At 41.0% G+C, this 14,216-nt stretch overlaps 2 protein-coding genes across 3 annotated transcripts in view; one reads left to right on the top strand and one right to left on the bottom strand.

The window, feature by feature from the left end:
- Positions 1-14,216, bottom strand: part of dib (Cytochrome P450 302a1, mitochondrial) — a 41,951-nt gene that overhangs the window by 22,723 nt on the left and 5,012 nt on the right. The gene's annotated exons all lie outside the window — the stretch shown is intronic.
- LOC122407446 (uncharacterized) overlaps positions 1-14,216 on the top strand; it is a 28,906-nt gene that overhangs the window by 10,046 nt on the left and 4,644 nt on the right. For both annotated transcript variants that reach the window (XM_043413658.1, XM_043413657.1), the window contains exons 2-3: positions 13,392-13,651; positions 14,019-14,138. In XM_043413658.1, the coding sequence (XP_043269593.1) occupies positions 13,392-13,651; positions 14,019-14,138 (380 nt within the window). The remainder of the gene's footprint in view (positions 1-13,391; positions 13,652-14,018; positions 14,139-14,216) is intronic.

Genomic DNA, 14,216 nt, shown 5'->3' with positions numbered 1-14,216 from the left:
ATGTTGAACGAATTTCAACGTTTTTGGATGCAGAAATTCATTTTTTAATATGAAACGTCGAATGAAAGTTCGACGAGTATTTCGTTGTTGGAAACTCATCACTGAATTTTCGTAGCTTTCTTGTGAAAAAAAAACGTAGGAAAGTGTTGTTACTTTTTCGAAAAAAAATAGCTGTTCGTTTATATGGCTTTGTGGCGTTACAGAGAGCAGCTCGTGCTCCAGTTTCAGACTTCATACATTTTATGGGATTTTCTATAACTACAGTATCGCCATAATATCGAAACTCTATACAAATGTGTGTTTGTGTGTGTGTGTGCGGAGAAAGATAAATAAAAAAAAATGATACACAGAGAGAATATTGAGATAATAATCGCTGATCTCACTCCCGCACGTTAACACGCGGCGGGAACGCGAATACTCGACAGCAAGAGCAGCGAAAGTTTTAGCGATTAATGATCGGATCGGCGCGCGAGATCGGCAAGGCCCGCGCGCGCGCTCGCCGGGTCGTCGTTTTATTCCGATCAAGACCGCCCGTGATCCAAGTAAGGACAACGCACTCTTACGACCGTAAAACCCGCGCGATCTGTTACACGAACCTGACTACTTTTTTCGCCTCTTTCTTCGTCTTCTTCTCTCTTTCTTTTATATATGATCAAATACGTTGACGTAGTTACGTAAAAAGGCATTTTTATTTCCTCTCGATCGCGGCTGACTCTCCGCTGTGCCATCCGACTCAACTGGAGGAAGCTGCTGCTTTCTTCACTTTCTGCGAACTCAATAGACTGTCTAATCTTTACGTGCCTCATAATCATTAGTCAAAACAAATTTTTTCGTCACTGAATTTGTTTACGAATCATTTATCGCCCTCTTAAGTACTCTGTAAATATTCAAATCAAATCAGTTCAGTGAGCGAAATCCCATTTAATTGAAGGGGAAAATTCTCGCTCAATTATATTTTTTCCATTTTTTTTCTTCCTTTTCAATTCCATTTGAATAAGATTTCAACAGAAAAGAAATCTGTTCGACAAACATTTTTTTCTAGGCGTATCAGTTTCGATTGATAATTTGTAATCATTCATAAATCCAGTGAGAAAATATTCATTATTTTGATTATCAATAACGCTTAGTTGATGCATCCGAAAACTGGGAATACATACAAAAAAAGTTTTTCGTACCAACGATTGAGATAAAGAAAATCAAGTGTTTGATCAGGCGAATAAGCAAATCCGTTAAACTAAATTATACACCAAATATACTGAACTTTTTTTCGAGGTAGACATTTGCATGGACAATTGATTTGATTCGTCATCGATAAGATTTAGTTAAGCCACACGAAGAAAAATCCGACTGTCAGAATTATTTATTATTTTCCACAAATCATGTTGGCCAATATAATAATAATAAATTTCGACAAATTTCGGGTCGTAATGAACTGACCAGTATGATTCGATTTGCTGAATATTTATCATTCTCAACAAAACCGTTTAGATACTTCATCATTTCATATTCAAATAAATATATGATAAAAGTCTATCTGAATTAAGTAGAAATAAACAAATGTTTCGAGTTCTTCGAACAAAAGATTTGGTCTCACTCGTTCAGTCAATTCACATGAACAATAATTTGGCGATTGGGATAAATAAACTATTATTTATCGCAAGCGAATGTTAGTTAGATCAAGCGACAAAAATATTAACTAAAGACATTTAGTTGTTGCAACAATTTTGTTCTCTCAGTATGGAGAAATGTTTTTGGATTTTTTTTCTCTAGAGCGTCGATCGGTCGTCGGTTGAAATATTTCTAGTAAATTATATTTTCGTTGGATAAAATTTCATAAGGAAGATTGGGCCAGTGTTTCGTTTCTGTTTCCCACTATTAAAAGATCCTTGGACAAAATAGTTGTTTTCTGGGACCGTTAATTGACCTCAATTTCGGAGATCGCGATCGTCTGAAACGTCTCGCAAGGAGGTAGATTAAGTAAGTTTCTTCCGGCATGACCTGCTCGACTGTGCGATGACCTGCTCGCTCAAAGGCGCGTTGCATATTTTTCCTTTCGTTAGTCGTTGCTGCTCTTATATGTGCTTTTTAAACATTCAGGCGGTGCGTACGCGTTTGAAAAGGATTGACGTGATTTAGGGCTCGCGTGTGCCAGTAAACGGGCCTTTTGCGGTACGAGGAACGCTCCGGAGTGGCAGCTCGCCACAATCCGAGAAAAAAAATCTCCCCGCGGCACAACCCTTAACCTCGCGATGACCCGGAGTTACTTTTCCACTCATACATACGCGAGATATGATACTTTATTTCTGGAATACTTATCATTTTTATTCTCACGTGCAATAACTGATCTCTTCCTGCATCTCGCGAGGGTTTTTAATCTCTCACGCGCAGCATCCCTCCTCTTTCCTCTCGGTTTATCTCGCGCGCGAGGGTTCGTTTCTCAACCTCCCTTCGTTTTAATGCCGCGCGATTCCTGTGGTTAACCAGCTTGAGAGTTTCCTCTGATAATATCAAAGCTCTCGAGACTTTCTCATGCGCCAACAACTCGTTTTTTCTTTGTTTTCAATCGCGCTCGCAGACTTTGATAGGAATAATATTAGTGAAACTGAAGACTTATGGCGGTCGAATGGAGCCACTGAAATTCGAAAGTCTCCAGTTTTTTCGGGTCTGACGAGATTGTCGATTTTTTAAAATGGGTTTTCGAGTAGGTGGAAATTGGAGAGCAATACTGGCCGATTTGCGCACGGATTGTGAAAACAATCCGTGCGCAATTATCGTTGGAATGAGATTCTCAGGAATCGAGCAGGCACACTCGCTAAATCATTACTCGCGCATATAAGTACGTTTGTGATTCACTCGTTTATACTGTAAAACTTCTGAGATCGTACGCAATATTATTCAACGAAATAAAGTACACGCGAGAGGCTCGATTGCAATGTTAATATTTCTGGATCGTTAGAAAAAAAATCATTTGCGTAACAGCTCCGAGAGTCTGTTGCACCGCGAAAATCGTTATTCGTTATTTTCCTTCCGAAGCACACAAAACTTGATGTTTTTTCATTGAAATCAATAAAAAACGATTTTCGAGATGAACAGATCGAGCTGAAGTTCGAAAAAAACGCTCGTCCGAACGACGGAATCGTGACCTTAACGTTGCGTCCTTTCCTCGGATCAGGCGCAGGTTCAAAAACCTTAATGATCAAATTCGAGCAAATATTCAAGGCCCCGAGGCTAATTATGTTAATTTGCCCGAGGTGATCTTCTCCTGCTACATTCATCCGATGAGACGACCTTAACACTGAAGTGTGCAAGCTATTCCCCCGGCTCGAACGTTGTATCCTCAACAAAACGACGCCGATTTTCACGATCATATTGTTCATTATTCGATTTCTTTAGTGCGGCGTGTTCGATCTTTTATTTACCTACTCCGTCCCATATGCAAAGTAATAGCATCATTGAATGAATTCAACGTGCAGCAACGAGCACCATTGTCGATCGAATCGTGCAATATAGTACGCGCGGATCAAGCTTGCCGCTCACGCACTTCCTATTACGGTTAGATCGCGCGAAGGAGTGGGTTGGAACTTACCTCCGAACATGTGTGTATACGAATTGACGCATGTGTACGTACGCACATACGAGCTTGGCATTACGTACGACTGACTCAGTATTTATTTTTGCTACTTTACTAAGCCGTATTCGCAAACGAGTTTCCTCGGAGGGTTCCCAGGCAACGTTTCGTCGAGCTATTCCAATTTTTAACGATCATTAATAACCCCTTAATCATCAAATTATGTTTTTTATTATGGGAAATAAGGTAATTGGGGAAATGATTGTTAACTTTAATTTTCGATTAATTTGGTCAATTTGGAGCGACGACCAGTTTCGTCGAACGATGGATCGGATGGAATCAATTTTAGTATTAATTAAACGGAACCTGATAAAATCTTCATCATGATTTAATGATGTTTGAACTTCGTAATTATTGTTACCTCAAACTCTCGATGCTATTGCAGTGGACTGACTCGTATGTGAGCAACAACGGAATAATTGTCGTTGGATTATTGAGTCGATTACGTACCGGTATAATTCATCGGTGTAATGATTATTTTTATTATTATTATGAGCTATTCGAGGAGAAACTATTTCTGTGTAACGTGAGAAAAGATTGATTTACGTGACAACTATCCATGGTGGCTCATGCACGAGACGAAACGAATCGAGTTTGTGCAGGGAGAATGAAAATTATTACGGTGAAAGAATCTCTTTGATCGCCGGGGAGGCAGACAGATTCGGGTTTAATCACTCACTCTTCCTCGTAATTACTGTAATTTTATAGGCTTTTTCATAACAATGCTTTTGTGAATTTTCTAACGATATTCCGTCCAAACTCTCGTTCAATGGCGAACAATATTCGTTCGCTTTGTTCGACGAATTAAGAAAAATAACTGTTTTCTATGTGATTGATGTCTCGAAATATGCATTGTGTGTGGCTTACAAAGGATTCGAACAATTGAAATTATAACGAGAAATAAAAACGATCGAACAACTTTTTCGATCGCTGCGCCTTCTTCGACCTTCTCCATTCCCCTTCGTAACGATCGGCACAACCCCATGAAATGAATTTATATTTAAAATATATGTAGTATTGAAAAAATATATTTTATTTTAAACTTTCATTCATACAAATATACGAATCGTGTATTTATTTAATCGATGATTTTGCCAATTTCAGCATATTAATCATACGATATATATTTATTGGGTTGAATATAAATTTTTCATTAATAGTGCTCAGTGCAATGAAAATATAATTTCAGTACGAAAAAAAAGACAGAGCTGTCAATGTACTTGTCCCGAGGCTCTATCGAGTTTCTTCATATTTCATATAATAAACGTATTTCCGATCGATTTTTTATCGTGTGAAATTATATAAAAAATATTAATTCAAAATTGAAAAAAATGTATTTCATGTTTATGAAAAATTCATTATTTTTTAAATATAAATTCTTTTCACGAGGGAAACTTGTTTCCCTGTTGTTTGCACCGTGTATTATTCCATTTTGAAGATGTTTTGATAAAAAAGCTTCTGAAAAATGTTCCTTTTTTAAGGGTCTTTTAATAGTGCGACAACTAAAAACGAGATTCTCACGAAAGAGCGAGAATTGTGCAAATAACAGCGGGGTATTTTACCTCGGCATTCACCTTCACCCGCCCGCGAGGACTGCAGTTATGCTCAACGGCGGTCGCGTAATGAGCGGTAAACATTTTTTTACGTATTTTCTCGTGAGTAGCGAAACAGAGTCGCGGATTATAGGCGAGGGGGAAAGCTACTCGGGAGAATATATTTGCCGAGGTTCTGATAGCATTTCTTTGTAACTTTATGGCTAATAATCTCCAGGATTTTGACAATAAATTGTCTGGCTCGCGCGTTCTTTTGCATCCCGACACTTAATTCAATGTTTTTAATCCGGCCCAATTGGAATCTATTCGTAGAAATAAAAAAAATTCAAACACTTTTTCGGTCTTGATTTTTTTTCACACGCTATTTTTTGCTATTCGGTCTCTAGCCGAAAAACATTAATTTTGTAATGCATCAAGTCTTTTTTTATGAAACAAAAAATGCTTTTTCTACATGACCATTTTTTTTGGAGCGTCTGACGAATAACGTGTGTCGTAGTCAAATGTATTTTTTGTAACGAAAAATCAATGGACACTTCACCTTGAAAATACTTTATTCCGGTCTCATTATCAGGGCCATGGGGGCTGGGATCTATAAAAGGCGAGCAATGCTGAGAGAATATAAAGCAGCACTGTTACGAAGAAAGAAGAAGTGTTTGCAGACTCATCGATCGGAAAAACATTTATTATCGTATGAAGAATCATAGAGCGATGTCTGATGAATAACTAATAGTATTTTGACCTTGGGATACAGCTGGAAAATTTTTATACGTCGATTGTTTAATATTGCACTATTTACATATGATCGTCCATGAGAAAATACCGCATTTGTCTCGACACACGTTTTTAAAAAAGAACGAGCCTTGATACGATTTTTAAATGGAACGACGAGTGTCGTTCAGCGACGTTTTGTACGCTCGGAATTCTCGTTGCATAACCACTGCGCTCATATACAGACACTTCGTGTTTTCAGTACGATTACATAAAAAATATTTGACAAAAAAGAGCCCATGACGTAAGAGCAGGAATCGTAGGACAAAAGATCGCAGACGATACGACACAAGTGGGTCTCTTTGGGGAGTTCCTGTTTTGTCGTTTAAGGCTGAGATAAATTATGAAAAATTACCATTCCACGGAAGCAGCGAACTTGGAAGAAAGGAGGAGAAAGATTTTTACATTTCTTTTATTCATGCAGGAATCTCTCGCGATAAATTCGAAACAACTTTCCCTTTTTTCGGGACTTCCAAATATTTTTCAGCTCGCATTCCATAAACGAGTCAATGATCCTGCCTAAGGACACGATTTCTATTCAAAATTCTACAAATTTTTTTTTTAGAGAGAGCAGGAAGTTCCTGAGTGAAAAAGACGCCATCCTTCGAACAATAAACGCTCCCTTTAGAGACACAAATCGAGGAAAAAATATGGAAAGGAAATATGTCGTATCGAAATCGACGTATCCTCCGGGTCAGCATTTTTATTAGATTTTTCCAATAAAAAAGTCGTTTTAGTTCGAAGCGATGAGGAGTTGAGCCAACGCTTGTTGGAATGAATCATCAAAAGCGTGAAAGTAGCAACGAAGTGAAACAAAAGAAATGTTAGAAAAAGTAGTTTTTCAAGTTTAACGCGAATCTGCGATCTTCAGAGTTAAAAGTTTGTTTTTATCAGCCGTTTTATGCTCTTCGACTGAGGATGTTTCGCTCGGTCTTTCCTCATTTACATCCCGAGCCACGGACTCTCTAGCGCGATCGATTTTGTGTCAGTGGCCGATAAAGAGCTGACCGAACGAAACGAAAGAAATAGTCGTCCATCGGCCCGTGAAAGTGAAGCTGCCCCGTCGTCGTCGTCACTGTCGTCATCATCATTATCCTCGGCGTCACTGCGAGCCTCTTTTGAGGAACTCATTGCCTCGAGAGCTCTATTGAACGGTGCGGCTCAATAGACAATAACCGTAGCGCGACGAGAAACAGTAATTTCAGCCTCCTTTTGTAAACACTTAGCATCGGGTCGAACGAGAGGGCGTAACCTGGACCGTTCACCACTTCATTTTTCCAGACACATTGAAAAAGGATACTGAAAAAGTGTATACGCTCTAAGAATACAAACGAGTGAAGAAAAAGTTGTGAAGAAATCGGCCTTCGGAAAAAACTGGCGGAGAACACCGAGCTCGGTGGATTGCTTTCGGACTCCAATTTTCAAGGGATCCTAAATCCTTTTTTTATTTTCTGCTTCAGTTTGTTCAATCGTTTCATCCGATCAATTTCATCGATTTTTCGTGGAACGATTTTAATCCCTGGAATCAAGACGAAAGCTCGATCAGACTGAAGGAAAACCGTTCAAAATATTCCTTCGGATTTCGAGAAATATGTTTTTCGCATTTTACTCCAATTGCTAAGTTTCGAACGATTACGATCAAACCGCGGAAAGCTCCCATCGAAACCGTATTTGGGCGTGCAGGAACGTTGAACTTGAATGAGAAACCAGAAACGAGAAGCATGCGCATTAATCAAAGTGATAAAAAGTTTCTCGCGATTAATTGAATCACCAAATTCGAAATCTTTGCATATTCGAAGCCTTTCATCCAGATTAGTCACTCAGACACGTTTTCTCATAATTCGTTAGAATAATATTGAGCTGTTCGATCCCACGGTCAATGGCAACGCTCACGCACGGTGAATTTCTCCGTAAAACGTGTCTAACATTAATGTGCACGTGCGCACATATTTCTATTGGTTATAAAGCCTCTCACGATCATCAGGATATGATCCTTAAGCACATAATGGATCTTGGAGCTGCACTGGAACAGGCGAGAGGCTGCTGGCATTCTCAGCTTGTAACATCGAGAACGTCATATAATCGTGGAATAACTCGACGTTGCATTTAATCTTACGATACTTGATGAATATATATGGACGAGGTACAATAAATAAATACTCGGATAAGCCCGAAGGCTTCTCACGATCTTGCGCGCCGGTAGGAAATCATTTTTTCCTATGGTTACAGAGCCGCGGCAATATCGACGCGGCTGTTGTTCCCATTCTCGTTTCCGGGATATGCCCTTCGCTCATTTCCCGCGGAGTGCTTGACGCGCGAGACATGAAATCGATAAAACGCGATTTAATTAACGTCGGGTGAGGCCACCGCTCGCTGTTTCTTCGGATTATGAATGATGCGTTAACCTGAGACTGGCGAATCCTAATTGTATGAATATTTCTCCGCAAATCTCAGAGAAATTTCATTGCTTGCAAAAGAAAAAAAGGAAAAAAATATTACGAGCTTCCTTGTGCCAACGAATCCCGCGCCCACGCGTGCCTGCTCCCTCCGACTTCGATTCTCGTCATCGCAGGAAATAACCGACTCGCGTACGGACTCGCGAGATCGTTACACGATCGCATTAATTCGGGCATTGCTCTCGTCCCAATCTGCTCTTTCGAAGCCTTGCAGAGTTTCGGGCTTCGGAGTGACGCGTGAGTGGGTGCTGATGAAAAATTGGGCTGTTAATGCGTGGAGGTTCCATACTTACTACTTCGTCGAGCCTTTTGTAGATCGTGGAATTTCGGGGGCAGCAACAGGTTGAGGAGACAGAACTTTTGATTGCATTGGCTTGCAAGAAATGAGTGAATGACGTTTCGACTGAAATTCGCAAGGTTCGAGTCCAACGAAATGAACGAAAAGAAAAATCGTAATTTTTCGATTTTTTTCTACTTATTTTTTTGATCGCTGCGTTCGATTGCAACGCTGCAAACTTCACTGTCATTAATGTACTCCTCTCGCATGACCGTATTTTTGCTGGCGCAAATATATGGGACACTCGAAATTTGCACTGATTCCTACCCTCTGAGAAGACGCGGTCATGTACGAAAAGCTTCTGCTTCTCCCATTTTTCCAAACGTTCATATTTCTTTCAAACATTCGGTTATTCTTATCGTCGCTGTGGATTCCTCACATTTTTTCCGATCTGTGAGACAGCATTTATCAAGAATTTATAATTATTCGGTACATGAATTATTGAATAAAAATTCATGAGAAAACGGGGCCGAAAATATAGTATCTGGATTGCAGCATTAGTTCGAAGCGCAGTAATAAGAATTGTTCTATCCACCACAGTAAAAAGACCAATACCTTTTATTCAAAGGACTCGAGAGTCTTTTTCTCTATGTAAAAAATGTTTTCAGTCACTCGAAGTGTCGATATTGTAAAGTAAGCTCGGGCAACCCTGAATAATGTGATAAATGTCCGAAAAAGTCGCACGTTTTCGGTGTACAGTATTCATCATAGAATTTACTGTGCTGACAGTCAAAATTTGTGATCTACAATACATTTCCACTAATGAGTAAGTGCTAGTCCGACACGATGAATAAGACTCGAAAACAAAACTAAATATAGTTCTCACGTGCATCACTTTTTGCTGTCCACATAAAGCCGTTTAGAATTCAAGGAACGAAAAATAGGAAAATTCAAAAACGACTGTGCTGTTTGTAATCGGTGCCTGAATAGTTTGAAAATTCTTGAAAAATGATATATTCCTCACTATACAAAACGAATCCGTTTTCTCCGAGTATAGATTTAACGATTATTGAAGTTTCAATTATTTATTTAACGTTGGATAACCTGAACCGGAATTCCACCAATCCATTCGCATGCACTTTTACTTCAGTGTAATTAAAAATCAGTTATTTGTAGAATATTCGAGTTCGTGAAAGGAATACCTTAATAGGGAATGCTCATTCGATCCCAATTTGTCGGTCCATTTATTTCACGGTGGAATCGCAGTGCTCACCAATTCCGTTCCAGTCTTATTTACATACCTGAAAAGATATAAACGCGTCCTGATTTCTGATCCTAATAAATCTCGGAACCATTGAACAACGAGACAAAGAGATATTCTCGCGACGTTTCCGGATGGGAAATCCCCCATTTTCTCAAGCCCGCAGCATCGGATCGCTAGACACGTCGCGCGATTGTTAAACGAGCGTTTTACGAGTGCGTGGGAAGGATCAGAGGCTTTGCAAGCGCCTCGAAATAACGGTAAGGATCTATGACAATTCTGCAAAGCGAGATCGCGCGCGCGGGAAAGATCGAAGAGACTGCGATCGACGAGTGGGCAGAGGAGCCGGCAGGCCAAGTTGTTGCGAAGAGGCCAGAGCGCAGCAGAGGAATAAACGAATGGGAAAAAGAGCCAAGAGTCTTGGTGAACGCGTGCTGTTTCGCTGCTCAGAGGTCCTGGGAAGTCTGACTTCTGACAGATATAAGTAGTTGCAAGAATGCCCACGCAAGCGGATACATACGAGGGGGGCTTCGAAGATCGGTAGTACACGGACGATAAAAGGCGCTTTAATCGGCTAATCTGGCCACAACGGATTGAAGATTTACGAGAAGAATAAGCGAGCTCGCGCGGTGCACTAAAGTTAACGACACTGAATGAGTATTTTAGCGCCTCGCAAACCGCTCGTTTTCGCTGAGAGATAAACGAAGCCTTGATGTGCAACTAAATCGTATTGTTTTGTTTCCTCAATCATTGTTCCTCTGGCCGTGAAAAAACTTGATGAAATTAGTCGATCTCAGAAATAATCCGGCGACAATTACGTCACCGTTTCCCCCCCGATTAACCGCCGTTACAATTAGCCCCGAATTCCTTCAGCCCGGTTCGCCTTTTCACCAACGATTCCTGCGCCCCCCGCGCGATATTTATCAACAGCACCTTCGGACCCATGCGGCTATACATTAACCAGCGGATAGGCGAGTACGTGCCGAGGCATTCTCTGACGCGGGATCTCTTAATATGGACCGGAGAGACCGGCCACACGAGACTTTCCCAATCCCACGCGTTCACGATCCACGACGACGACGACAACGCCGCGAATTCGTCGAGGAACGACTCGCGCGCTCAAGATGACGAAAACGACGCCGAGGATTTACCGGCTAAGAAAATTGCGAGGGAAGGAGAAAAGGAAGAAGAAGACTGGGAATAAAGGAGAGAAAACTGCCACCGGGGGAAGACGTTGTTGAGTAAGATCGCGCTCGTCGTCTCCCTCGTCATCGAAATATAATGTTACGACGCTTGTGCGTATCTCCGTGTGTGAGTGTCCGTTGAATTCGTACGAAACGCGTTTTTTCTCGTCGGAATAAAAGTCCAGCCCCCTTTCTTTGCTCGGTAAATGCTTTGCCCTCGTAAAGTCTCGCGCAACTCGCCTTTGAGTTCTCGGCGATCCACGTCGTAATCCTTGACGCGACTTTCGTGAAATGATCAATTTTTTATCTCATTTTTCAGATGAAAGAAAATAAAAATAGTTGGCAGGGTAACAAGGTTTTTCTACAAGGTAGTTGAGCTTTGTTATTTTGGATGGAAAATCATTGAATCCGATGGCCTTGTTAAAGGTCGACGAGTTGGAGACACATTTTTTTAGTTTCTCATACGCAACAGCCACGCAAATCCAATGCTGGAACGTTGCATTAGATCAAGTTCGATATTTGAATATTAATTGCGTCAGTATTCGCGCGGCTCGAGACCGCGTGGCAAAGGACGAACGGTTAACTGAGCGACCACGCAATTCGTCTCGCGAGCCGCGTATGCGCGATAGTAACCCAAGGTTGATCGACATCGTAATTTTCGAGGGCCGGCGCCTGCCCACGTTATTTGATACTTGGAAGCGGGAGATTTTGCATATGCGACACGTTTGCTCGGAGCCTGCGTGCATGGGAGTTTATATTGTGCGTTACCTTTTGCACGGATGAGCTTCGATCCGATTTAATAAAAGAATTTCAAGATTTTTGACGACGTAGGAAATGCTCGAAACGGTAAAAGGCGAAAGAAGCTCGGGCATGCGGAGACTCAGAGGATCTTTAACGAATCAATTAATAGATTTATCCAGGCAGGAACGAGCGTATTGAAAAGCGGGGACTCGGATACTGTCTGTTAAGGGGGCGTCCTGTTCTGAAAAGTAAAAAAACCGATTTTCGGAATGTTTTTGTGGATGGACCGAAATAACTCGGCATAGCGAACTTTTCGGTATAGTTTCAAGGATATTTGAAGAGTACAAAAACATTTTTTTATGGGAGAAATACTAATTTGTACATGGTTTATACACTCAAAGTCTGATTGTCGAAGCTTCTCAGCTGCGTGGAATGCGGAGATCGTAATTATCGTCTGTAACAAAAATTCCCATTTTTTTCCATTTTCATATACTTTCCTTCCCCACGAACCTATAAAAAGCCGAAAAAATTGCGAAATTCCATACTTTTAGCGAGTTTTAAAAAAAACGCTTCAACGTGTGCTGTAAACATAGAATTTCGCAATTTTTTCGGCTTCTTATAGGTTCATATGGAAGGAAAATATATGAAAATGGGAAAAAAAATTGGAATTTTCGTTGCAGACAATAATTACGATCTCCACATTGCACGCAGCTGAGAAACTTCGACAATCGGACTTTGCGCATAAACCACGTACAAATTGGTATTTCTCACATAAAAAAATATCCTTGAAACTATACCGGAAAGTTCGCTATGCCGAGTAATTTCCGTCTATCCTAAAAACATTCCCGAAACAGTGGATTTTTTTGACTTTTTAAAGCAGCACCCCCTTTAAATGATTTTGATCGAGTTTGAGAGTTCGATGAATTGTTTGATCGACAATCGGTCAGACGACACGTGACAAATTGATCGACGTCCTCAAAGTCGTGTGACAACACCGAACACCGAACGTACAAAGCTCGCACGCGGATGGAGAAAAATAAAAGAGGAAAAGTTCGAATGTCGAATAGGAGTGAGAAGAGCCTCGCCTCGACCGAGCCCACCTAACGTCACCCCACTGTAATTACCATTCTCAATCCGCACTTTGCTTCATACGCGTTTACACCTCGCGGGAAGACGCGCGATTAACCAAGAATTCGTAACGAGAACGAGACTTTGGAATTAGGTGAATCTCGAGACCGCGGCGCGTCCCTGGTCGAGCCTTAAACGGTTACGGGGAATCAGGCACGACGCGCATTAATCTCTGATTTATTGGCGAATCAACCGCGTGCCTTTCTCAGTCAAGAGCACTCGCGTCTCGTCACTCGAATTTATGCAATCTGGACAATCGATTCCATTTTTCTCTATCTCGCGATCTCCTTCCGTTGCTGTGCTCTTCGCGCTCAACCCACTTGACCCACATACCCAACGAATCGCGTAATTCATCATCACTTTTTCAGACCCTCTGTTTTCCCCCCTTTTTACAGGTTTCGGCGCTTTGCCTTACCGCGGAAGAGATCGAAGCCGAGAGAAGCGGATGGAGCGCCACACCGAACACACAATACCACATTCAAACCGACGAGGGACCCGAAAGATACTTTCGCTTTCAAACACTCAATGGACAGTACCGGAAAGAAAAAAGACTCGAGGATGGCACGGTCATTGGTACCGAAGGATGGCTCGACCCACTCGGATATCTTAGGATCAAAGATTACATCGCTGATCGCGAAGGCTTCAGGATACTCAAGTAATTACGTCATTTGCATACACATGAATTATGGATTCGGGCGTTTTCGTTTAATTTTAAATGTCTTATGTAAGTAAATTGATGATTTTTAAGTACTTTGGTGAGTAGTTGGGCAGTAAATTTCCAGTCACAACAATTCTATGCAACTTCCAATCGAGTTTAAGCGACTTTTCTATATTTCTTGAAAGCAAAATGCACCTGAGAAACTCCGAGGAATTTAAACTCGATAAAATATCGTTAGTGGTAGAAAAATATGAAACGAAGCTTCGGAGATGTGAGAAAAACTGCCGCCAGGATGATGAAGAGCTTCACTCAATTTGATCAGAATTTATCATTTATGCGATTTAACTAACGACCGATTTCGTAGATCGAAAATGGTGTACGTTGGAAAGGATCGCCCAATCGATGACGCAGTAGCGGTAAGCAAAAACGTACCAGCACAGTCCGGAATTTTGGCGAAACCCAGGAGACCGCCAAATCCATTCAGGTATGTATTTTACGTGAATTCAGTTTACGCAAGAGCCACGAAAAATATTTCGGGACTTCCTTTCAGTCGAATAATAGA

Source organism: Venturia canescens, chromosome 3 (genome assembly GCF_019457755.1).
Source record: "Venturia canescens isolate UGA chromosome 3, ASM1945775v1, whole genome shotgun sequence".
NCBI lineage: Eukaryota > Metazoa > Arthropoda > Insecta > Hymenoptera > Ichneumonidae > Venturia > Venturia canescens.
Note: the sequence above shows the minus strand (reverse complement) of the source record. Positions and strands in the feature narration are given on the sequence as shown.